The sequence below is a fragment of the Homarus americanus genome, unplaced genomic scaffold (assembly GCF_018991925.1).
Source record: "Homarus americanus isolate GMGI-L3 unplaced genomic scaffold, GMGI_Hamer_2.0 scaffold23939, whole genome shotgun sequence".
In the NCBI taxonomy this organism is placed as follows: domain Eukaryota; kingdom Metazoa; phylum Arthropoda; class Malacostraca; order Decapoda; family Nephropidae; genus Homarus; species Homarus americanus.
Genome location: NW_024755797.1, coordinates 933,104 through 958,860, shown reverse-complemented (window position 1 = coordinate 958,860; position 25,757 = coordinate 933,104). Strand labels below are relative to the sequence as shown.

General features: G+C 36.1%; 1 protein-coding gene across 3 annotated transcripts; it reads right to left on the bottom strand.

Moving 5' to 3' along the window:
* Positions 1-534: 534 nt before the first annotated feature.
* On the bottom strand, positions 535-22,818 carry LOC121856669 (exocyst complex component 1-like). Of its 3 annotated transcripts, none has more exons than XM_042352349.1 (19): positions 22,800-22,818; positions 20,820-21,003; positions 18,607-18,696; positions 18,236-18,331; positions 17,657-17,765; positions 13,072-13,238; positions 12,236-12,463; positions 10,602-10,751; positions 9,570-9,662; positions 9,163-9,403; positions 7,164-7,315; positions 6,759-6,887; positions 5,752-5,972; positions 5,229-5,436; positions 4,478-4,631; positions 2,643-2,788; positions 2,036-2,139; positions 1,462-1,552; positions 535-905 (listed from the first exon to the last, which is right to left on the bottom strand). In XM_042352349.1, the coding sequence occupies exons 2-19, from the start codon at positions 20,979-20,981 to the stop codon at positions 753-755; spliced, it is 2,694 nt and encodes an 897-aa protein (XP_042208283.1). In that variant the 5' UTR covers positions 20,982-21,003; positions 22,800-22,818; the 3' UTR covers positions 535-752. The 3 variants fall into 3 exon arrangements, with proteins under 3 accessions (XP_042208283.1, XP_042208282.1, XP_042208281.1); XM_042352348.1 differs by lacking the exon at positions 22,800-22,818 and adding an exon at positions 22,513-22,785; XM_042352347.1 differs by lacking the exon at positions 22,800-22,818 and adding an exon at positions 22,549-22,784.
* Positions 22,819-25,757: the final 2,939 nt, after the last annotated feature.

The window sequence follows — 25,757 nt, the reverse complement described above, 5'->3', positions numbered from 1 at the left end:
AGTAATCTGTTCTATGTTTACATTCGTTTCCAATGGAGTAAATATCATTAAGTTGTGGTCTTTAATATTTTTGCATGTTTTATATTAAAATTATTAGTCATTTTAACATATATTTAACATAGTTTGTTGTGCTCCCATCAGATGCGTGAGTCGGTCACAAGGCGTCAATTGGGCTTTGAAAACAGTGGGGAGATCATCTATTTTGTTGGCGTCTTGAATATTTTTGCATTTTTCATTGAAATTATTGGTCATTCTAAAATTTAGTTAACATACTGATAATATATAGTGCAGTGCAGTGTTGATTTAAATAAATTAATCTTGAATTACACTTAGTGAACTTAAAATTTTATTGGTGAAAATACTGCATCAAGCATGGGTCCCTGAAGGTGATTTCTCCTCCATCCCCACTTCCTTCTTTTCTCCCTTCTCCTCCACCCCCACTTCTAATCCCCATCATCATCATCAACCAGGAACCTTCTACATACACACCTCAAAGTAAGTGTACTTTAATGCATTTTTTTTTACTTTGTATATGTACTTTTTGGGGAGCTGGAACCAATTACTCAATATCCCATTGAAACAATGGATTCGGTTAACGAACGACCTTCTGGAACGAATTGTGTTCGTTAACCGTGGGACCACTGTATTTACATCTCCTCAATGCAATGTCTTAAAATCCATTAAATATATAACAGGCAAAGTTGTGAATTTATGTATAAACAAGTTCAAAAGTAGTAGTGTTTGACTTTCAATTAATGAGAGAGTGCAATGTCTGAGAAATAATTGAGAATATCATCAATTGAAAACTCAAGATTGATCATGGCCCCTGGATAGCAGCGGTGTATTAGATCTTCTATCAGCTTATATTGCCGGATAAACTCCTCTTGCATGGCACGCCACACAACCTACAAAATAAAATTAAGACTATAATTTTTAAAAAGTTAAGGACAATTGTTACATATATCCACTGATTCTGTGATACACAAATACTGTATAATAGTGTATGAACAGTAAATGAACTTGAAAAAATCTAAAACCCTGACCAAATAAATGTTTTGTAATTTGCATACAAGTTTAACTTACCATACTTTGGTAATTTCTTTCTTCACAGCTCTATGTGTCTCATATTTATTCTGTACTCTTGATAATTCTTAGATTACTTTAAAAAAATTCCTAATATGTTGGCACTGTTTTCTGCATCAAAATATTGTTTATGTAAAACATTTAATATTTACTTATGTAAACAGCAAAAAAATTCTTGACACCACAAATGTTTTATATGAGCACGTACTGTACCAGTGTATTTCCTCACTGATGCATATACTGACTAATTAATACTTGTGTAAAAGGGATGAACAATTCTTTAAACATCACATATTTTATAAAAGAACATATTAAAAGTTGCCTGAAATAAGAGCTTGAAACGGTGAGTGTCTGATAAGAAACCATAATGGGACATGCCTGGAGTAAGTTGCCTTCCTCGGACAGATGCTTCTCTACCTTCTTGTATAACTGGTCCAAGCCTCGCTTCACCTCTTTTCCAGGATATTCTCTAATGAATTGGAAAAAGTAGTCACTTAATTATACTAATACTAGTGCAGTTTCTCAGTGGTTTTTCTCTGGCAGAAGAAAAAACTGCATTATTTTAGCAAATTGTCATCACTACAAATAATTTTGTTTAAAAAAATCTGGGTTTTACTTGTAAATCAAAGCATAAGACAAAATGTAATTTCTCGCAAGTGTAATCTTTTGTAAATCAAACTTTTGTACATACAATAAAAAAAACAATTTGGTGAGAACTGAAGTGGGAGGCTTTTCAGCATGATATAGATACTCCTGTACTATGGACCAATATGTTATGTGAAAAAGAAAAAAAAATTGGTGTGAAAAGTGTTTGTTTTACTGTAGAATAATATGCTATGTAGAAGTATTTACAAAGTAATGTGTAGAAATGTTTCAATACTCTTTGGTGCTTATATGATGGCTCTTAGTCTTTATCAGAATTGTTTGCATAAAATCACCATATAAAACTCACTTGATAACTTTCCGTAGTTCCTGTTTACTGAAAGCTAATTGATAGCCAACTTCTGACTCCTTGACTCCGCTGGCAACTTTATTTGTCACACCATCAAAAAATTGCTGCAGGCAATGTGAAAAGTTGTCTGTTAGTACAGTACTTCTATTAACTAGTGATAAACATTTGCTTCATAAACTAAATATTTGTTTAAAAAATATTAACACCTTTATGAAAACTAGCTCGGTCTAACAATACAGGTGCTCCTCTACCTGTACTTACGAATGAGTTACATTCCTGAGGCTAGTTCGTTAATCCAGTTGTTCATAAGTCCAACTTTACTCGTGTAGATACAACATTGTAAAAAATAAAAAGATAAGGTCTATACAGTGCGGCTATACCCTACAGTACAGCCTTAAAACCTGACAGACACTTCTCCTTTTCGACAATGTATGTTCAATCTGGTATTTTCTTCAGTATAATCAAGTCTCATCCACATTAAGCACCTGCTCTGTCAGGTAACCCCCCCGCCCCCAATGATGCTGTTCATATCTCCAAATTTGTAAGTCGAATGTTCATAAGTAGAAGAGCACCTGTACTACACTGGCAAGATAACTTTCAAACATACATTGAGCTTCTCAAGGGGTCTGCCAAAATACTGTGTGACGTAAGCACTGAGAGCCTCTTGATACCGCTGTTTAGCCTCCTTCTTCTGTGTGTCCATTCCTGGAAGCTTGAGTTGGAACATCAGCTGGTGCAGGACATGATAATTCTCTGGTAAAAAAGAGATAACTTAACACATTCCTGAAGACAACATTTTACTTTAAACTCTATATAAATTTGTATTTTCACAGTACGTATTGTATAATGTAAAACAGCACTATTTCTTCCTTCTTACTTACTGCTGTTTTTTGCTATGTAAAACAAAGTACAGTATCATGAACAATCTTACCAAGTACAGTGATATCTCCGTGAGCCGGAACAATTGGTGCAGAGCACTTCCGGGAATGAGAGATTTCTGGGAAACGAGACCACTCTCCCAAAGCCGGAAAAATATCCCTCATCCCCAGAATTTTCCGGGTATCAGGAAAAATTTTTCAGAATGTTCCAGAAAATGTGCCCCTCGGAAAATCATTCCCAAAGCTGTAATTTTCCGGAAAATTCTGGCATTGGGAACGATTTTCTGATAAAATTTCAATTCCAGCTATCGGAGAGTTCCGGGTTTGAGGGATTTAGGCTAATGGAGATATTACTGTACCTGTATAGGTATTTCCTGATTTACCAAAGGGTTCCATTCCTGAAATTTTTCATAAATTGGGAAAAATTGCAATTAAATTTCTATCTTCATGAGCAACTCGTGTGGAAGTAAATAAGGCATTATGCTGCTACCTAGGTATCACACCACCACCACTCTGGGCCAATAGCTGAACAGGTATCCTTCACTTAATGAATGGGTTAAGCTCCTGGAAAACCACTCGTTAAGTGAATTTCCGTAACTCAAATAACAGAACAAATGGGAAAAATAGGGTTCAGTTCCCAATAACAAAAAAACAATATTATACCACAAAACCATGAAGTTTGATCATGAAAAAAAACTACCTTTAGTAACTAATGAAAAATAGTACCCATCTACTGTAATTTACTACCTAACACATTAAAAACATTAATAAAATACTATCTACATGAAAATACAGAATGCACCTAAAACCATTAAGGAAAAGCTAAATGAAAGATTAACCCAACCTCTATTTGCATAAGACGCAGCCGTGTGGCCTCAAAACTCGACATATCAATTCAGCCCAGAAGGGGCACTGCCTTGCTTCCCCCCTCCAGCTCTCCCGCTCAGCGTGTTAACTTTTGCACACAAAGAAGTGTTTATTCCCTTTATATTTTTTTACCTTATGATAGTCATTTCTTTTACTTGTTGCACATTACATATGTGCATGTAAAAGAAAAAATGAAGTTTATCTACCCAAAATTACGAGTTGAATAAAAACCATAACGTAGCTCTCCTACACAGTTTCCTATATTCTAGAGTCTAGACTGATGCTCATATTAAACAGAGTTGGATTTAAGACCATAGTTTAACTGATTGGGACATCCAGATACTGTATAGCTAAATCCAAATAATGATGTTCAAAACAGGTTTTTTTTTTTTTTACTGGTAATATCCCACCTGGGCACAGGTCATCGACCCACAATGGGGTCTAAGGGGCGAAAATATAAGAGTAAAAAAAAAATATAAAATAGAACATTTAATTTAGGTTTTTCTATCATAGCATACTATAAAATAAAGGGTCAATTTCCTATATACAGTACAGAATAAGTCTAAAAGATAAGACACTTCTCTATGTATGATAACTAGCCCTGTGTGGTAGTTATTTTGCCAGACACATTTGCAGTGACTTACATGTGTAGTTTCTATGTCTTAAGTTCATCTTGTAAAGGATTCAGTTGACTCACCCATTTTTATCACTTCTGGAGGAGTTCTCTGGTGTTCACTGGCTACCCTTGGTATGTACTCAAACATTGCCAAGACAAGTCGAACATACCACTTGTCTAGGTCTGCCCGACGTTCACTTTTCTTGAACACACTTTCTGCTGTTTTTGCAAATTCCTGCAAATTTTATTGTTACTCAGTTTCCAATATAAAATGAAAATTAGTACAGTATACTGTACAGGTACACAACATACAGAATACACACATGATCACATAAATACATGTGTATTCATTCTTACTATTACTTTGTAAGTGCAGTTGCCTATAAGTATATGTACACACCTATGTTTCTTGTGTTGGTTTAGGGTGGAACTTTTAAACCATAATTTCACCATGATCTGCAATTTAGCTTTATGCATTTGAAAACGTTATTCAAGAGGCTCGTAAACAAAGTGATATATCTTTTGTTTGTATAATAAGTGTCATGGTGCCTAGGGTTTAATGAAATTTTACATTCAATCATTTTAATAATACAGAATGCCCAAAAAATTGCATAATTTTACCTGTAAATACTAAATGAAAAATCAAATTAAATGAAATATCTATTCTTCTGGATGATACAGATTGCATCATTGGACAGTCTACAGATGAGAATTGGACCGGATGAGCAGCCAACAAGAGATATTATTTCACCCTTCTTTGAGGACTCTGTACTCCCTGATTGTGGGACAGAACAACTGAGAGATACGGGTAAATGTATGTAACTTTCCTCACCTCAAAATTTATAATAAATGGAATGATGCCACACTTCTTCCTTGCAACACGACATTCTTGGATAGACTGAAGCTGAGAATTCATGAAGCGATCGAAATTGCGTTTTGCTTGCACCAAACATGATCCAAATGTAGTACACAGGAAGGAACCAGTGTCTTCGGCAGTTAGTACATGCTCACTCAGACGTACATATATGTACAGACAACAACTGAAATGCAATCTTACATTAAAACATACAGTATTCCAATATTTAAAAAATAAACTAAAATTAAAATAGGAAACTGATTAGAAAATTCATTTTTTACCATCTTACAACCCGTTTCCGGCTATAAAGCAGGATAGCAAGGAAGGAGTTCATCCCTGATTCTTGGCAATAGCAGCAAATGGCTTACCTCATTCTTTAGAATATACAGTATACTAAATTTTATGAATTAGCATGGTCATATATACAGTATTTATAAATAAGGAACAAGTTGTTCAATACTGGTTAAAAGTGCATCTTTAGAATCATAAATTAACTTACTAAGAGTCAGCACGGTCATAAGTATTTATGAATGAAGCAAGCTGCTGCTCAAGAGTGGTGAAAAGTGCAGCCATCATTGACCGCACTTCTCTATTGAATGGCCGTCCATGCCCTGACCCTGGTGTTCCTATAAGCCCTGCACCAGATGAGGTTCCTGCAGACCCACTGCTCTCTTCACTTCCACTAGAGCCTGGGGTGCTGGCAACTGAAGATGGTGCTTTCTGTATCACAGGTTACAAAAACATTTTATTTATATCATCTTTTTCTTACTACAGTAATTTTTTTTAAATGTCGATAAGCAAATATGACAATATAAATATTTTTAACATGTACAGTATAAGTATTTCATGTCAAATACTGGTACAGTATATAAAAAACATGCATATCATAGTCATACAATAATAAAAAAAAATTGCAATTGTGTGTAAATGAGGCAGAAAGTCAGATCAGCAACCTGGGACTTGGTCACAATTTTTGTGATGCCATATGGCAGCAGGGTCTACCATTAGACAACACATTATGCTTCCAATACCTTCTCAGGCGGTAGTACCTCCCTGTTTGATAGCTGCCTATTGCCTATCATAAATGTAATGCCTCTTCACTATCTGTGATAAGAACAGTGTCATTTGCAAAGTGAATATTTGATATTACTTTATCATTCACTTTTAGTCCTTCATTTTCACGGTCTAAATGTAATGGGAGAGTGTTTGTCCATGGGAGATGAGACGATGAGATGCACAGTTTAAACTCTCTGAAACTTTTCCTAGTACGTACCTGGAAAAAATCCGGGATGTGAGATTTTTTCCATGTTTGAGAGAGTCGTTTTGTTACCTGGAAATTACTCATCCAGGGAAGACCGTTGCTCCAATTTTTCTGACTAATGGGGATATCACTGTACTCATGGCAGGAAAAGTTGAAGTGTGTTTTTCCGACTATTTTTCTCATATTTTTAATTGATTTAACCGAGTACTGTATACACAGAAGTACAGGAAAAAAGCAACACTTACCTCATTACCTGTAGCATTTAGGTTGAAGAAGGCAATGCAGAATTCTTGCTCAGAAAGACAAACTGGTTGCAGTTCACTTAGCACACGCTCAAAGATCTCATCAAACTTTTGTCTCTCTTGCATGTCAAGCTGAACCCATAGAAAATCACATTCCATATAAATTCCAGAATTTCCTGCTTGGGAAAAAGTACTATAGGTATTAATTTTTTTTATAAACAGATGTTAACTGAGCTATTTAACTAAACTCTGTACGCAGTTTTACACACAAAAAGTAAGGACATGCATTTACAACAAACCTAAAGCATCTCTTTCCCTGTCCTTAACTGTCATTGTTGAAGATAAAATATGTATTATTTGCAGAATAAAATGTAGATAAACTGCAGGGGTGAAATACAAATACAGTACCTCTGAGCCCCATTGGTCACGGTCAACACCTAGCAATGCCCCAGTGTTGGTGCGTGTTCCCAGTGTCTGTGCTCCATGCTTTATTTGGGATGTCAATTTTCCTGCCACACCTGACATGCTAGCAATATCCTGACTTGATCCACTTCCACGTACTGCAAAAGATAAGACACCGGTAAAATCATATCATTCTGCTTACATTCACACAAATTTGAACATTCTATTTAGTAGACCCTCATTGTTGTGTGATTCGATACTGCTCTTTCGATATAGTACTGTGGCAGCCCAAATCACTCCCACTTTTTCTTATTGCACAATCAAACTCCATTATTTTGCTGTGTAAGCCCAGAAAAATTTAAATACAATAAATAGACGATGTTCATCACTGGACAACAAATGTTTGCACTGTACAGTAAAGGGTATTTATAAAGAGAATAAAAATTTCATTTAACTGTACCCACCAATACTATGAGCATAAAGAGAAAGGAAATTAAAACTAATGCATCTGGTGCTACTGAGAAGAGATGGCATGCTACTATTTCTGATGAGAAAATTACAATATCGAGTACATCCCCTTCAGAATTCCAAGACGTGCAATTACAGTAAAAGTCCGAAAATCCGGATGCCAGAAAACCGGACCACCCGAGAATCCGGACTTTTCGAAAACTCAAACTTGTTTTTGTTTTTGTTTTTTTGGGGTTTTTTAGCGGGCGTTTGTGTGTACAGTATTTGAGTATACGTGAGCATCACAGCTACACAGCGACAACAAGCGACCACGCGGTCGCCACTTTAAAACGAGCAATCAAACTGTGACAACGTATGCAATTTTGAGTCCTACTCTTTCCATTTACAGAGTACTGTACAAGCCCATAATAATGGCTCCCAAAATAGATAAACTTTGTTGTGCGAAAAGAAAGAAGAACACGTTGAAATTGAGTGACAAACTTGAAATAATTAAGAAAATAGAACGTGGTGTGAACAATACTGTTCTTATGGAAACATACGACATTGGAAAGTCTACAATTTATGATAGAAAAAAAGGCAAAGAATAAAATTCTAGAATTCACAGCTTTTTCTTTAAAACTGCTCATTTTGATAAATGAAACATGCTATATTTGCTAATGAATAAACTATCAAAATGTACCTGTTCATCTCTTCTTTATTCCTCCTTAAATTTGAATTTTAAAAGTACTGCCTGAGAATCCGGAAAATCCGGACCGACCCAATCCCCAAGCAGTCCGGATTTTTGGACTTCTACTGTATTTTTCTTCTCAACTGTGACTAGTGTACTCTACAAGTCTAATATGCAAGTGAATACAATATTTAAAGGTAAGAAACAGAGATATCACAATATTCTTACTGAAGAGCTAGCAGGAGGAAAAACTAGCATGTGTTATTGGTAAGGAATCAAATAAAAATAGGGTAAGAATGTCCTGGAATGTAGCTCAGCCATTTTTTACCTTTTAATGTATTTATTATTTCCCCCATTATCAGTTCACTGGCCATTTGGGCAGTTGGTTTGTTCTTTGTTACTTTATTATGACCTTTATAGTCTATTGTTGGTACAGGAGGAAACCACAGTACCCAGGGAAAACCCATGATGTTTGGTTGAGTCACACTGGATAGCATCCTTCTCGAATCTGTCCTGGTTGTTCTGCTTTTTAAAAACACCTTAATATATTTATTTTCAGATTTAAATTAACAGTAACACTTTTCACCATTGATTGGATGGCTAGTAACTGAGCGGTCAGTCATTTATCTGTAACACATTAGATTTAAACCATAATACTGAACATTATTACATACACTAACAAAATATCAAATGAGATCAAATCAAATTGACCATCAATTGAAAATAGGTCACAGCATTTATCTTAGATACTGTACTGAAATTATAAGGAGAGATTAAGAATATACCAGTAGTTTTGAACAAGTAAACAATCTAGTGACAATACAGTACAGTACTTTAATAAACTGTGCCCCACTAATAACTCAAACTCACATCTCCTTCCACCAGAGATGCGTTGTCTTGCTTCCTCAAAGAACAGTCTTATATCACGTTCATAAAGCTTGCTGATGGAGGTAGCATAGGTTTTGTTTAGATGTTGATATGCACGGTGATCAAGAGCTCGAATCCAGTGCATGAGTGGGGTGTAAGGAAGCAGCTCAGTGTGGATACTTCCATGGCGAGGCAGTGTAAGCTGCTCAGCATGTAAGCTCAATGTTTCTCCTGGATCATTGCCCTTTAATTGAAATACATGAGCATTACATTAAATGGCTAATTACATTAACATTATGTTTTAAGGTAATATAAAGTAAATTTGAATTTATTAGACAAACCTACTCATGTTGGTGAGTTATACAGTATATCAATACATTATATTAATACAGTAATCATATCTAACTCACCAAATGAATGAAGAGATTATTTAGATGTCTTGATACAATTTGACTGAATCTGCCTCTCAACTTATCAAATCTCTTCTTTTCATCTTGAACTGCCTGAAAAGAAATATACAATAAAAATGACCTATGATGTCGAATAATGAAGTGCAATTAAGTGAAGTAACTCAACAAACCTGTAAACTAAACATAAACAAAGAATTATTTCTGTATTATATCTACAATATTCATATTTCTTTCTCTAAATCAGCTCAATCTTCCCTATAGTACACTCACAATACCTCATACAGTATACTGGTTGGATTCTTGTTCTTACATTTTAAATACCTGTACGTCATTTGCCTTTTCATATGATCAATGAATACCTGTACTCTTCACCAAAAAAGAACTTGTACTTTCAGCAGCTTCTTTTACTGTTTTGGGTAATGCAGCTAATAAAAAACAAATTATATACTGGATACATGGAAACATGGAAACTTCTCTGAGTAAAGAGCTTGATATCTAAAGAAAACTTAAAGAATTATCTGTTGAAGAGATGCATATTAAAATGATTCACCTCTTAACCAAAAGATATTAGCTATTGAGTTCATGTAGAAATGGGTCGGAATGACTGCATCTTTCTGCTTTAAAACAGCTTGTCTAAGTTAATAAAATTCCAATAGCATCGGTCCTACAATCAACCTGGGCAAGAAATTCTAACAGAAAGTAACGAAAACAACTGTGTAAGTCAGAGCTTTCTTGTATACATTACCTAAATGGTTTGCCAAAATAAAATGAAAGGTAAAACTGTTTGAGCCAACAAATTATCAAGCTGTGAATTCATGCTGCAACACTGGTAATATAAGCTGGAAATAAACAAATACTGTATTACCTGTTTAACACTAAACCCTTCAAAGGGCAAAGTATCCCTTAGGGATTTTATGCTTGGTGTAAGAGGACATCAGCTAAGTCTCTCTCACTCAAGGGGATAAAGAAGACTTACTGGTATGTCACTAAATTAAGTAAAGAACTGTACACTGAAATAATCATTTGAATCACCTGTAACTGTGAAAGCTGTGAAGAAATTGGAGCATTGATGACTAACTGCAAGGCAGCTGCAGCCTGAATTGCCTGTGGAAGCATGCCAGCCTTGTTGAGGTCTGGCTCATACAAGTCTTTCACATAGTTTCTTGGCAAATCTAGCTGGTTCTGTAAGGATCAATTACAAAATTCTGTAATAATAAACACCCAAGCACACTAAAACAAACTTGACAGCAACTGTTTTACTTGGTGTCTGATAAAAATACTGCAGTGGTATTTAATGCAAAAATGTTCTGATTTTCTATTTTATTTTATTTACTTTTTAACGGGGATTAGCCCACCTGGGCACAGGTCACTGACCCACATCGGGGCCTGGGTGGCGAAAATGTAATAATAATAATAATAATAATGATGATAATAATAATAATAATAATAATAATAAAAATAATAATAATAATAATAATAATAATAATAATAATAATAAAAATAATAATAAAAATAATAATAATATTAATAATAATAATATTAATAATAATAATATTAATAATAATAATAATAATAATAATAAAAAAATAAAATAATAAATTAATAATGATAATGATAATAATAATAATAACACTAATAATAATAATAATAAAGGAATAAAAAAATGAAAAAAAGATCAAGTGAGAAACAATATGCAGTATATATGTTGTGTTGTCCATAGTAAGAGAAACAATTGAGACCCTGCAATTGTGTATAAATGAAGTAGAAAGTCAGATCAACAGTCTGGGACCTGATCACAATTATTGTGATGCCATATGGCAGCAGGGTCTACCATTAATTTCAAGATTAGGTATTCAAGTTAGGTATTCCTTACAAATAAGTCTGGGGTATTAAAGTACTGTACTGTCCATCATATTCCTGAGAATGCCACACCTAAAAACTGAATTTTACATAAAAATGTCACTTTGGCATCTATAATCTTTCATTCATAACTCACCATTTTTCTCATACAGAATTTTTTTGTATTAATTTGGAGAAAAGTGTGCTTCCTTTGAAACATAAATGGCATACGTACTGTATATATTTCAAAGATTACGTTAAAATCATAAATACAGTAAATATAGCATCTCACTGCCAGAGGAACACTTGAGACCATTCTGTTAAACTGTAGCACCTGAAACAAGTACAGTACAGTATCACTTTGGACTTCTGGTTTTTCTCATGTAAACTTATTATTGATCTTCAGAGTTAAGTCATTAACAATCAAAACTTCACACATAACCAGTACCTAAATTGAAAATCCTGTATCTGTATATTCATTAAATATTTTCTTGGTGTCAACTGTTTGAAATCTCACTGAAAATTCATGTCAATACTGTAGAATACTCATTTTCTCAACTTTTCTTGAGGTTTTCTGTCTCCCTTGATCTATGTAGCACAGATGGGAGTGGAAGAAAGATATGATTCATAGATTATTAGTTATACAAGCTGGAAAAAATATTAGGTAAAGATTATTCATGTCGGCAACTTTTCAAAAAAGGGGGAAAGTGAACTTGATGGAGTTTATTTTCACAAATCTATAAAGAACTTCCACAAAAATTATTTCATGAGTGAGTGATCATACAATCTCAAAATTAGTGAATCTAATAATTAGCAACCAAACTTACAATCAACCTATCAAGTTCTTCTAGTAACTTAGAGTTATTTGCATTTGTTTGTTCAATGGATGTATTCTTGTCTGCCATTTTCTCAATAGAGTCTTTCACATGTAACAAGATCTCATCATAGGAATCTAGTCGGGTTTCAATTTTTTCTGCTTCTGTATAAGCTGAATCAATCATCACCATCAAGGCCTCAACTTGAGCTTCTGAAGCCATCATACTGTGGATGTTAGCCTGAAAATATTTGCAGCAGTTAATTAGGATTGTACTGACGGAGTAGATACATGCAGAGTACAGTACATACTGTATGGCACAATATCATGCGAAGTTAGAGCATTTTGTGATATGCTGGATGCAATTGACTAAGATTTTTGTTGCTTAAAAATTAAGTTGTTTTGGGGGTCCTTAAAAAAGTTAGGATTTTTAAGTTCTGGTTTCTTAATTCCTGGATATTAATGAATTATTGTAATATTTTTAGCTTAAACCAGAGCTTTATGTGGTAGTCAACTTGAGCTATCTCCTGGTGTGAAAAGTAAAAAAAAATAGGATACTGTACCTCCTTAATTTCTAATCTCATAAAATTGTTCAAGAAAAAGTAATTATGCAAGAGGCAAAAAATTTCACTATAAAAATGCTGTCATTTAATTTGTGAAACTTGTTCCACTGATAAAGAAAAGTTAAAGGTATTTTATGTATAAAATGAATACAGTATTCCTAAATTCATCAATTTTAGAGTAATACTGCATGACTTTTACTCCAAAAAGATAAAATTCTAATCAGTAGTTCAGTAGGTTTTATTCTATGGGTGAAAAAAATAATACTACCGTATACTTATCACTTACACCATCAAGGACAGAGAGGTCACGTGACAGTTGTTCAGCAAAGGCCTCAGCATTGCTGACTGCAGAGTCACACTGTTCCATAAGTCTTTCCAAATCCATCTGTTCTTTCTCTGAAAGTGCTCGATAATCCCCATCATCTTCAAGAGCAGCATCCACATTGTCAAGTGCTGAAAAACAATGTGCAGTAATACATGAATAATGTAAAAATTAGGTTTGAAAAATAATGATGATCATATTACTTCACTTACATGTGTATCTAACAGTCATTATTCATTATAATTTCCACTAAATCAAAGCAGGATTCTCCCTAAAAAAATAAACAATGCCATCACATCATTTTTTTTCTTTGTCCTATCTCATATCTGACAACTCACTCCCCACGGTGTTCCTCTCTGAAAGGACAGCAAAGACAGGACCCATTACCTGTGCTCTCACCATACATGGAATGTTTTTTGTCCCTCCTGTCTCCCTGTTTCCCATTTCTCTTCAATATACTGCTCAATCTTACCATATCAAAATGCTATGAGCATCAACACATCATCATTGCCATTCTGTCTTCGAACTTTTGGGTGGTCCATGTATAACCATCTTTAAATGATTTGCATGTACAGGAGGTCCCCGGGTTACGAATGGGTTACGTTCCTGAAGACGTTCGTAAGTCAGATTTGCACACAGCTCGTAGCACATGCTATATGCATACCGTACTTACAAAACAATGTTTAAAATCCCACTACAGTGGACCATCCATTAACGTGAGGTTTAATCTACGAGATTTCAGTTAATGAGTTACCTCCTGTAAGGACTTTCAGTTCTATTAACGACAGTCTTACGAGAAACACATTTTGGTGAGCGCATCAGCTGATCGACTTGTCCGCCAATAATTTGTTCTCTGTTTAGCTTTGTTTCCAGTGGAGTACTGTATATGGCGGCGTATAAGTCGACCTGGTGTTTGAGTCGCCATATACGGTAAACTTCGAGAAAGTTATGCTCTTGAATATTTGTGCATTTTTCCATTAAAATTATTGGTCATTCTCAAATTTGGTTAACATATTGATAATATACATTGTGCAGTGTTGATTTAGAAGAAAAAATCTGGAATTAGTTAAATAAACTGTTGTGAACTTAAATGTTATTGGTGAAATTATCAAGCAAGGGTCCGAAGAAATCTCGGAAGGTGATTTCAATTCAAGTGAAACAAGAATTTATTAAGAATCTGTCACTCCAAAGGTTTCTGACAATATTATGGAAGGTAGTTCGCCTTCCAAGAAGCATTAAAATGCTTCTCTTCTCCCTTCTCCTCCTCCTCCACCCCCACTTCCAATTCCCTTCATTGTCCTCCTCCTCCTCCTCCACCTTTCAATTCAACCAGCAACATTCTACATGCACACCTCAAAGAAAGTGTTAAAATATTTTATTGCTTTTTATTTATTATTGTACAGTATACTGTACAGTACTGTATTTTGTTTAGATTTAATGTTTTGTTAATTATATTACCGGTATACAGTACTTTGTATGTACTTTTTAATTAATTTAAAGGGAATTCTGTGACTTGGAACCAATTACCCAATATCCCATTGAAATAATAGATTCAGTTAACGAGTGGCTGTGGAACCAATTGTGCTCATTAATGGAGGGACCACTGTACAGTATATCATAACTTAAGTCCATATATACGGTACATCTAAAATCAATTAATTTTAAGAAAAATTAAGAAATATAATGACAAAATACAGGAAATGAAAGTAAAAAATAAGTCATATGGTAAATAAAATACAGTCTCTCCTTGACTTACGACCGGGTTCCGTCCCGACAACCAGGTCGTAAGTCGATTTGGTTGTAAGTCGAAAAGGCGAAAATAATCCACTGAAATTCTAAAATGAAATACAGTACAGTAAAAGTAATCAATAATGAAAAATGAATAAAGTGTTACTGTGCACTTACCTTTAATGTAGTCAGCTGAATGCACACGGGGCCTCAATAATTTTTTAATTAAGCATGGAGACTACATTAATTGGATGAAGCAGAAGAGGAGACAGGGCTGGGTGGGTCATCAAGTTTGCTTTCTTCAGAAACGCTAACATACTTGCTTGTTGAAGGTATTGGATCATCTTTAGGGAGTGAAGAGCCAGCAGTGGTGGGGCGTGAGGAGACAGCAGTGGGGGACTTCTTAAAAAATATGTCCAATTTAGACTGCACAGTTTGCCTTTTCTTTTCATTGTAAATCCCCCTGCAGCAAGCAAGTGCATCTTGGATCAGTCTGTCAACTTTTGCAAAACGCTCAACATTTTGATCCATTTCTTCAACCATTTGCATCCCCTTATTAATAGTAGCAAATGCCTCTGCCATTTGTTTCACTGAAAACTTTTTGGGGGGTGCAGGTTCTTCTTTTACATTTTGTCTCTCTTCTTCCTCTGCAAATTTCTGTGCCTCCAGTTCAATGAAATCCTCGTTACTTAGCTCTTCTGCTACACTTTCCACCAACATTATCAATTTCTAACTCCAGATGTTTACCCATCTGGACTATCTTGTTACTAATCTCAGAAATTGCTTCATCTTCATAAAATCCTTTGAAACTGTTCACATATCTTTTCAGGACTTTCTTCCATATTCCATTCATGCACTGACCTGTAACCTCATCCCATGCTGCAGCTATGTTCTTTGTACATTGCAAAATGTTGTAGTCCTTCCAAAACTCTCTGAGCGTTTTCTCACCTTCAGTAGCAGCAATAGCCTTAGCGAAGGTTGTACGTAAATAATACGCTTTAAAAGCAGCAATAGCACCTTGATCTATGGGTTGGATGACAGAGGTAGTGTTAGGTGGAAGGTAGACTACCTTAACATCAGGGTGCAGGTCGTCCAGGTGTGGTGGGTGTCCCGGAGCATTATCTAAAATTAATAAAATCTTGAAGGCAACTCCTTGTTGCAGACAATACTCCTTGGCTCGTGGAATGAAACAACTCAGGAACCAATCCTCAAACAGTGCTAGATTCATCCATGCTTTCTTATTTCTATGATAAAACAATGGCAGTGTGTGCTTGCTGACATTTTTAAAAGCCCTTGGGTTCTCTGAATGGTATATCATGAAGGGTTTTACCTTGAAATCAGCTACATTCCCCCCAACAGAAGTGTGATTTGGTCCTTGAATGCCTTGAATCCTGGCATGGTTTTCGCCTCTTTGTGGATGTATGTCCGTTCTGGCATGCGCTTCCAGAATAAGCCAGTTTCATCCACATTCAATATTTGCTCAGGCAAATATTTTCCCTCCACGATGAAACGATCTAGCTCCTCCTTAAGAGCTTCAGCAGCACCGACATCAGCACTTGCTGCCTCTCCACTCACCTTTACACTGTGCAAATTGTAACGTTTCTTAAACCTTTGGAACCACCCATGACTTGCTGTGAAGTTTTAGTCGCACTCATCACCTGCCTGCTCTTTCAGGCTTTCGAAAAGGCTTCTTGCCTTAGCCTGTATGGTTCGAAGGCTTAAGGGTACGCACCTTTGCAGCTGATCTTCCATCTACGTCACAAGTAATTTCTCCATCTCATGAAGAGGACCTAGTATTTTTTTCGTTATTTGTTCCCTTTATAGGTGCTGATCCTTTCACTACCTCACGAATTCGTTCCTTGTCCTTCAAAATTGTTGATATCGTCGAGTGAGAGAAGCCAAGGTCGCGTGAAATGGTTGCTACCGTTTTTCCATTTTCATATTGCATTATTATTTTAATTTTCATCTCCAAAGTAATTGATTGTTTCTTTTACTTCTCAGCACCACTAGAACTCTCACTTTTACGCTTGCCAGCCATTTTAAAGGGAATTACAAACGAAAATTTTGTCAGTACACAGCGGGATCACTAACAACAATGACGGCCAAACACCAACTGAGCGGGCTACGATGTGGATGCTGTACACCACGAGGCGGCCCAGCCCAAGCTATCGTAAGTCGAGGAGAGACTGTACTGTAAATTTCAAGTTTAACCCCATTCGTATAGGCAGGCGTTCGTAAGTCAGGGACCTCCTGTACAGTACTATAAAGTAATCCCTCCAAACACAAATGTATTACCTTCCCATAGTATGGATAGCCTTAGGTAGTTACAATATTCATCTACTGTCACTCCGTTTCTAGGACATAAAGGGGGTGTAGAGGGAGGATACAAACAATTTTTTGAAAAGGATTGGGTCAGTTAAGGTTAAACTAAGAATAATAATACAAGATGAAGTATGGTCTCATATCAGGAGTGGTGAATCTGGAATCAAGTACAGCAGTGTATCAAAAGCCTGGGTGAATGCTGCAATTCTATATCTGTAGATAAATGTAAAATTTCATGAGTCAAAGCAAAAATTATAAAGGGCTTATGGTGTTTCATCAAAGAATAGGAAGTATGATAAAATTAAGAGAATCATATAAGAAGTAAAAGAAGCAACTGAAAAAAATACAAAAAAGAGAATTTACAGAGATGTGAAACTTTATTGGTTGGACATTTCTATTTTGCCAATACAAACAAAGCGTAATAAACAAAAAAATTCATTTGTGCACACAGTTTTTAGATCTTTAATAAAAATATGAGGCAAAGTGGTCACCAACTCACCTGAAGTAGTAACATCCCCACTCTCTGCAAGATTAATATTTTCTTCGATCAATTCTGCTGGGATATTTATGAATTGGGGCTTCTGTTTTGGTAAGTAACGGCAACACAACTGCAAGCATTGGAGTAAACATTAAAACACATTGTATAATTTGCAAAAAAAAAAAAGACATCTTTAAAAAGAGACAACACACTATGTACAGTATAGTATTGCCAAGGCACATAAATAATACTTTTAAAGGAGACACATTAAGGCGTTGATAAAATAAACGAATAACAAAAGTAAATACCTGTACTAAATTTAATGCAGGTACAGTGTACTGTAGATCCAATGGGGTCAGTACAATACTGTACTTCCATACCTAATCTCATAATTGTTAAATAACCATGGCCATAAAAAAATTTACTCCAAAATCAGCTTTCAGTGAGTCATTCATTACATCATGACTCAAATATAATTGTCTGCTCTGTTTATAGAGGCTCTCAACATTGCAGGTTTAATTTCATATTATCAAATTTAAAAACAACGCAGATAGTATTAAAACTAAGTCAGACAGCAACTGGTCCTTCTGGTGAACTTACTTTCCAAAGCACTTGAATAAAGGCATGCTTATCTGGAGCACTGTTGGCTACCCACTTGTAAATGCGGTCAAATGTTAAGTCAAGGTCTGCCGTATCCTGAAAATAAGAGTTTAGGTTGACTTTACATGTAACTGATATATACTACTAGGTACTGAATATCATGTGGGATGTAATTTAATGTTTATCACTTTTTGTGATCTTTTATTGTAGAGCAGTATTTCTTTTTATTCTCAAGACTTTCACTTGGGAGTGTTTCAAGCACTGTTGAATTCTTTAGAAGATCTTATGCTTTTGAGAACAAAAGACCAGTTACTATTATTATTATTAATATAGACAGATGGAACAGTACCAAATAATTAGCTGAGTTCTACCTTGTTTTCATCCCTTCCATCCACCACTTGCAACTCTCGAAGTGGCCATGAGTTCTTCTTCTTGTAAACATCCTTGTCTGTTTTCTTCACCTGAATAAAATATAAGTGTTTAATTATATCATATACCCCTGTATAAACCACAAGATATTTGCATTATGTTAGAGGATATAACAGGAAGTGCAGCATGATGTCCAAGCCCCTAAAATTGAACAGCACATTAATAAATGTCACCTGGGCTTTTAGCTAGGAGGAGATTTGTTTGTTTAAATGTTACATAAGTTATACAAAATATGATGACTGATCATTTTAAAATTAAATGAATTCAATATCTTGTGACACTTCACCTACTTTAATTTTAATCTTTGTTCAGTGGTGTCCAGGTAAATTTATCTAGGAAAAAAATAGAAAGATCACACTGATACCTTAAGGAGTACCCGTAAATGGGCACTATCTAAAGGAATACAATAAACCTTTAATTATTTGAACTGTAAAAACTAGACTCACCAGCATTTTTCTGTAAGTGACAAATTTCAATACTGTACAGTATGAGTTCAATACAGTAGCCCTTCTCATTACATTACTTTTGCTTTACACATTTTTTGCTCATACATACATACAGTAGTTAACATATTACAACTGATTTTCATCATTATGTATTTTTATTTATTTTGTATTTATCAGTTTACTACTTATCAACTTACTAGCCATTCTGGTGTTTGGTCTGTCTAGTGTTAATACAGGAAGAAACCAGAGTGCTTGGAAGAAAACTGTGATGTTTGGTAGGGTCACACTGGATAAACACCCTTCTCACATGTACCCGGACAAAGTAGGTCTCAAATCCATGACATATTGGTGAGAGATAAGTGTGTTACCCACAATAACACTATGACTTGCCAAAACCCCTTGTGCATAGTAATGCTTTTTAGTGATTCATGAAGCTAACCAATGTTGCTCATGCACTATCATGACCCAATGTAAGCAAATGAGCAGGGTAGATAATGCTTCTCAGTGCTTTATTTATAAATTTCCATCTTGGATTATCTAGACTAAGCTTTATGTTTTTTTGAAAATCTGATCACTGAGCCAGGTTTTATTTTATTAACAATGTTTCATAAGTAAGATGCTAATCTTGCCTTTGAAACATTGTCATACGAAAGTGCAAAAACGGTCATAAAAGCTAGACTTTAGTTAATAAATGCGGCTGGTGTAGTTATTCCTCATCCTTAGACTTCCCCCATTCTCCTCTCCTTTTGTATACAGTAAAATAAAAACATTATATTGGTGTACAGATAAGTCATACAAGTTATATATAAGTTTAATTGTTTGGGTTACAGAAAAGAATTGATGGCTGTGTGTGAGGGAAGGATGGAGTTGTTCAAGAAGACAGTTCTATGCCCTTACTGTTAACAAATTGAATGTCTGATTAGGTGATGTTGCATATTATGTGAAATTTCCATTACAACAACAGTTTTAATACATGATTTATGCACTGGATAAGAAAAAGTTCATGGGCATCCAGACACCCATATGGATGGACAGACCTACATCATAGCACGTAAGGTTCTAAAGATGATCATAAAAATTGAATAAAATTTGTCTAACCAATTTAAAGTTATTGTACGAAAATGATACTGTACCATACTATGATTACAAATTTATGTGTATAGAAAGTAGGTACTGTATTGAAGATAACTGGTAAATTAGATACTGTACAAGTGTACAATATAATACCGATTTGACAATGAGGGTACTGTATGTACAGTACCCCAAAAAAGTATCGTTAACCATGGGGTCAACGTGATTTGAGGCTTTCCAAGCATGTTACTCAACCTGTTTCAGAATGGTTAGTATTTCTATGTCCGTGACCTTAGAGCATGAATGAGTATACTGTACAGTATATGTTTTTGAACAATACATACATCAATACAGTATAGCTTAATGGATATCTTGTTATACTGAAGTATCAAGTACAGTATGCCATACAAGGATGACTCCCTTCCCAATCCTACCACTTCCACATCTCTAACTGTTGCTAATATAAAAAGCAGGCATACCAACTTATGATGCACTGAAGTTATATCAAAGCATTTCGTCTCGCATTTAAAACTGTAACGAAATAAAATTATATTTTGGGGGGTCTGTACATCATAAGCATGTGTTGTGAAGTGCATGTAAATGTAGTGGGTTAAGGACATTCTATAATGGTCACACACCTGATGAACTGTGGCATACACAGGCTTTTCTTTGTTTATAGTAGCACATAAAAAGCTTGTCTTTTTCTTTTTGCCAGGCTTTGTCACATACAACACACCGATAAGACGCTCCTCAGTCGGCTCAAATACATCTCGCTGAAGACTGTGGCGAATGGTTGCCATAGTCTAGGGATTCTTATAACTTCTGCAATAACAAATAAGCATCATTAATTATCTAAAACTGCAGTACATCAACTAAAATCTAATATCTTAAATTCTTGCAGCCACCCCAGTGATATCCAACACATGAGATGCGTCAAGATTAGGTTTGGCTACTGCAGTATTTGAATAAGTGACTACAGTACTTGAACTAGAGAGAGCTTTCCTGGTAAAAAAATAAAAAATAAATATTTTTTTAGCATCATTCAAATACTGCAGTATCTCCACAAATTTTGGTTCAATTCCGTAAGTTATTTTTTCTGCTAACAGTGTTCTCCACCTTTACCAAATAAAAAGTTCTATCAATTTTATTAGTTAATATCATCCAAAGAACACCTGTGGAAAATATGAACAGAGTACGTATATAAATGCATTCACGTGCTAACTGTCTGCTCCACCTTTACTGATAACTGATTAACTTGTCCTTAACCATTACCAATATATTACTTTTCTTAAGATTGATAAACGCTTGGAACTGTCTACCTGCTGTTCCTGGGAGAGAGCAACGCAGTGGCTATTCTTATGCCAGCTGTAAGGAAAATAACAGGCTATTTTTACACCAGCCTTCTTGCACATGTTCAGGATGTAAATGACCAACCCAATGTTATTATAGTTATGATCTTCCATGGGTGTAAAGGGAACTACATCCCTTGTTTATGCCAGTAAGGTCAGGTTAGGTTAACTTTGGTTTTTTACTCGGTACTCATACACGCATAATTGGACCGGCATAAAAATAGTCCCTGGTGTTTTCCTTAATGCTGGTGTAAGAAATAATAAATTTGGGGGGCTTTAAAATGGCGCTTAACTATATAATAAGTAACAATGGAAATACCGAATAAACCAATTTCCTTTCTTCACAACTCTGCAAAATTAAAAGGTTGGCAAGGAGTCAAAGCTCCATAACAACAACATAGTGTAATTGTAGAGTATTTATAGACTTGAATGTGTTTCTGTCTAAGCTCGCCTGAAGATCAAATACTGTACAGGTATTTATAAAATTACCGTGCACAGAAGGCAGTGGATATTTTGCCGTGACCAGCTAAGCTCCCACGAACACTATTTAAACGTGAGTGCGCTCCGTTTAGCTAATCGTCCATTACCGGCGAACAATTTAAGAATTATATATAACTGTGAGTCTGGCGGCATTTGTCATTCATTTCATATTTCTGTTGTACATGGAAACTTATTCTAAGTGGTGACATTTAATAGAACCTAACAGAACCTGGCATAACCAACCAAAGAAATCTACCTTACCTAACCTAACCTAACAGAACCTAGCATAACCAACCAAAGAAATCTACCTAACCTTACCTTACCTTACCTTACCTAACCTAACCTAACAGAACCTGGCATAACCAACCAAAGAAATCTACCTAACCTTACCTAACTTCCTAACAGAGGGGCGGACCTCACCCCCTCCAACATAATAAAAACTCACGGTAAAATAGCGTTAGTAGGACCTCAGTCAGTCACGGCAAAAATTAAATATACTTACAGAATATCAAATTATATACTTTGCGGAATTTCAAACCTGTACTCAATCTCAAAACGCCAAACTGGCTGTTCCTCCTTTTTTCTTTTATAGTTGTACACTCTCCATGTTCTCCTCCCCCTTTGTTGACACTTGACAGACAACACTACACTAGTTCCTCTTCAGGCAAAGTTCGATACTCCTTCATCTCACATCGGACTCCGATTTTTTTACCTTTATCAATCATCTTCACACAAAATGCTGTGATATAGATAAAAATTTATACACGTTCACATTTTCTCATTATTTACATGTAGGCAGTGCAGATATAATATGAACATAGACATTGTGTGCAAACTTTTCAGAGATCGTTTTATCACAGGAAGGACCGAATCGTCAGGCTCGTTAGCCGATTTGACGGTCGATTCATTACGTCTCCGTTACGCACTGTTGGTTTTCTTCCGAAAAGTCCACGGGTTTTTGGTTACACCCACGATCCAAATATTGGCATCTCATTATCTACATCATTGTCAGAGAAAGAGATCTCCGATATGTTCTCATCACCCGAGCCATGCATGGCTTTTTACTTACTTTTATCCTCTTCACCATTCATCGGCTCGTGCATAGGGCTGCAGTCCCCCCAGACACTCACTGCCAGGCGTATGATTCCTTTAGAGAGACAGCTGAATAATACACTACCAACAAATATATCATTTTATATGTTATTTAATTATTTTCAATACGTTGCTAAGTGAATTTTCATTAAAATCAGACCAAAATTTAAGTTACTTTCATAGTTGCTGTCAATGCTGTACGATTCATGTTTGTTATTAATTGGCGCCGCCGCCGCCTCACTTGAAGCAGCTCAGTCTCGTACAACGTGTGGACGGTGTGGTTAAATCGTGCTTTCTTTTATTACCCTCTGACGATGGAAAATCGAGTGAAGTATTTGCAAAACATCAACTTTTCCCAGCTGACATTAAATGAAAAGACTGAAATCAAAGCAAGAGGAAGACCTACACCAGTTTTATCCATTCAACAGAACAGTACAAGCAGGAACAAAGAATATACACGCCAGTTTAACATCAGTGTTTATCAGAAATGTGAATGACAGACTGTCTGCTTTAGCAGTGATATCCATTGAAAATAAAATGATAACAGAAATAAAGGATTTTAATGAAATAGTAATAAACAATTTTGCTACATCGAAGAGCAGACACGCCGACTTTATTTTCAATTAATACTGGTCCATCACCACCTTCTACCACCAACACTACTACCATGCCCTGGGAATTCGTGGACATCAACTACAACTCATACCTGAGGTAGGTCAAATTTGTGTATCCTACTGTTGTGTGAGGCTTGCAGTCCCTCCATTTTATTTTTCACGAGCCGCCACTGTGCCTAAACAGCTACTTTAAAGTCACCTAATCGAATGGTAAACGTAACGCTGGCGGGCAACGGAAAGGGTATAAGGATAGTCTTATGACAAACCTGAAAAGTTCCAAATCGACCCCTTCACCTGGGAGATGATCACTCCACACCGTAGCGCTTGGAGGACCACCACTCGCATACTGAGGCAGGCAAACAAACGCAACGCCGGAAAGACGCTGCCGCCGCCCCTATCGCACTATATGCATCATCTTTAACTATGAATTAATAAGTAATAACGTATATTATTGTATCATAGCTGGATGATCGTCATACTCAATTCTAGTGACATCAAAGTAATAAATATCCCACAACATGGAAATTATGCTCGATGTCTCGCACACGACACATACTTTTTGTGATTATGTTGTGGGGTTGTGAAATATTTGGTTCACACTCAGGATGGGATGGAGAAAGGAAACTCACAATGTGCTCTCTGTATACATATTGTATTGGTTGTACAGTGCAGCTTGGTGCTGGGAAGGCAGCATGGTTACAAGCGTTGAGTAGAGAGAGCTGGTTGGTGAGGGTGCTCAGAGGAGGACCAGCTTGTGGGTCGCCATGCTCGCCGGCGGGAGCGAGGGCCGCCAGGCAGGAGGAGGAGGTGTTGCTTGCTGGTTGGTGGAGGTAGAAAGAGATATTCGGTCGGTCGGTGATACGGAGAGAAGAGAGCATTTGCTCTGAGGGTGCAAGAAGGGTACAGTACAAGGTAAAGTTCAGAAGTGGGAAATAGAGGAGGAGGTTAACAGCAGGTGGGCTATCCACCTTGCAGAGACGGGGTTTTTTGTCTTCCGTCAACAGTGCTGCATTAGAGGACTCATGCGGTTAGGGAAGGCCGGTCTCAGCCAAGCTAAGCTAAGTTGTTCTATTTGATGTTTCCTTGGACCACGAGGTCAGGTCTTATATAGCGGAGGTATGCGTGGCTTAATAGTTGACCTCCGTCATGTAAGGCGGCGCTGGTTGACCGAGACCACGAGGCATACACTGGGGAATTCGCGGGGTCGGCTACTCAGCGACAAACAGCGTTTGTAGGGGAGGAATCCACTACAATGCTTTGCATATGAATTAAGCTATAGCAGGTGCTACTATAGCCTGCTGTCTACAAGATATTTTAGGTTACATTAGTTTAGGTTAGATTACGTTAGGTTATATTTGGTCAGGTCACGCTAGGTTAGGCCAGGATAGATTGGGTCAGGTTAGGTAAGCTTAGGTTAGGTTAGGATAGGTCAGGTTAGGTTAGGATAGGTTAGGTTATGCCAGTTCAGGTTCTGTTAGGATAGGTCAGGTTAGGTTAGACTAAAGATATCTTTGTAGACGGCACGCTATAGCAGCACCTTATAGAAAAGCTGTTTAGTAACATTATCTGACTATAACTTCAGCAGAAAGGATAGTTTGAGTGACCCTGCCAAATAACATCGCATATTAAATCCTCCAGGTACTCCAATGTTGCCCTAAAAGTGTGCCTTACCCAACGAGGAAGTAATTATGTTTGGGCGCAGACACACCTGTAGGGGAGACGTCCACTACACACCTCCACGATATTTAGATGTCTGAAAATTTATCAACAAATTATATTTTTGTATTTGTCAAAAGAGTTATTCATATACACATTATGTATAATTTAGCATATCTACCGAATTTAAATTTATAAAATGAATAAAACAGGAGTTTAATCCAAGATATCTTTCTTATCTAACCTAAGATAGCTGATATGAAAGCATTTCAGTATATATTAATAATTTCAGCTCAAACAAACCGAACACCAATTTCAATAGGTCTTTTGAGCATCAATTTGTCTCAGCTTAAAGTACAGGAGGTAGGGAAGGCTAAATATTGCA

What these genes read in the sequence shown, in the direction of transcription:
- LOC121856669 (XM_042352349.1), bottom strand. Translation starts at nt 20,981, where the DNA reads ATGGCAACCATTCGCCACAGTCTTCAGCGAGATGTATTTGAGCCGACT. An exon ending in ATGGAAGGGATGAAAACAAG is followed by an intron (nt 18,332 to 18,606) that starts GTAGAACTCAGC and finishes TCTTATTTTCAG; the next exon opens with GATACGGCAGACCTTGACTT. An exon ending in CATTTATTATAAATTTTGAG is followed by an intron (nt 4,632 to 5,228) that starts GTGAGGAAAGTT and finishes TAAAATTTGCAG; the next exon opens with GAATTTGCAAAAACAGCAGA.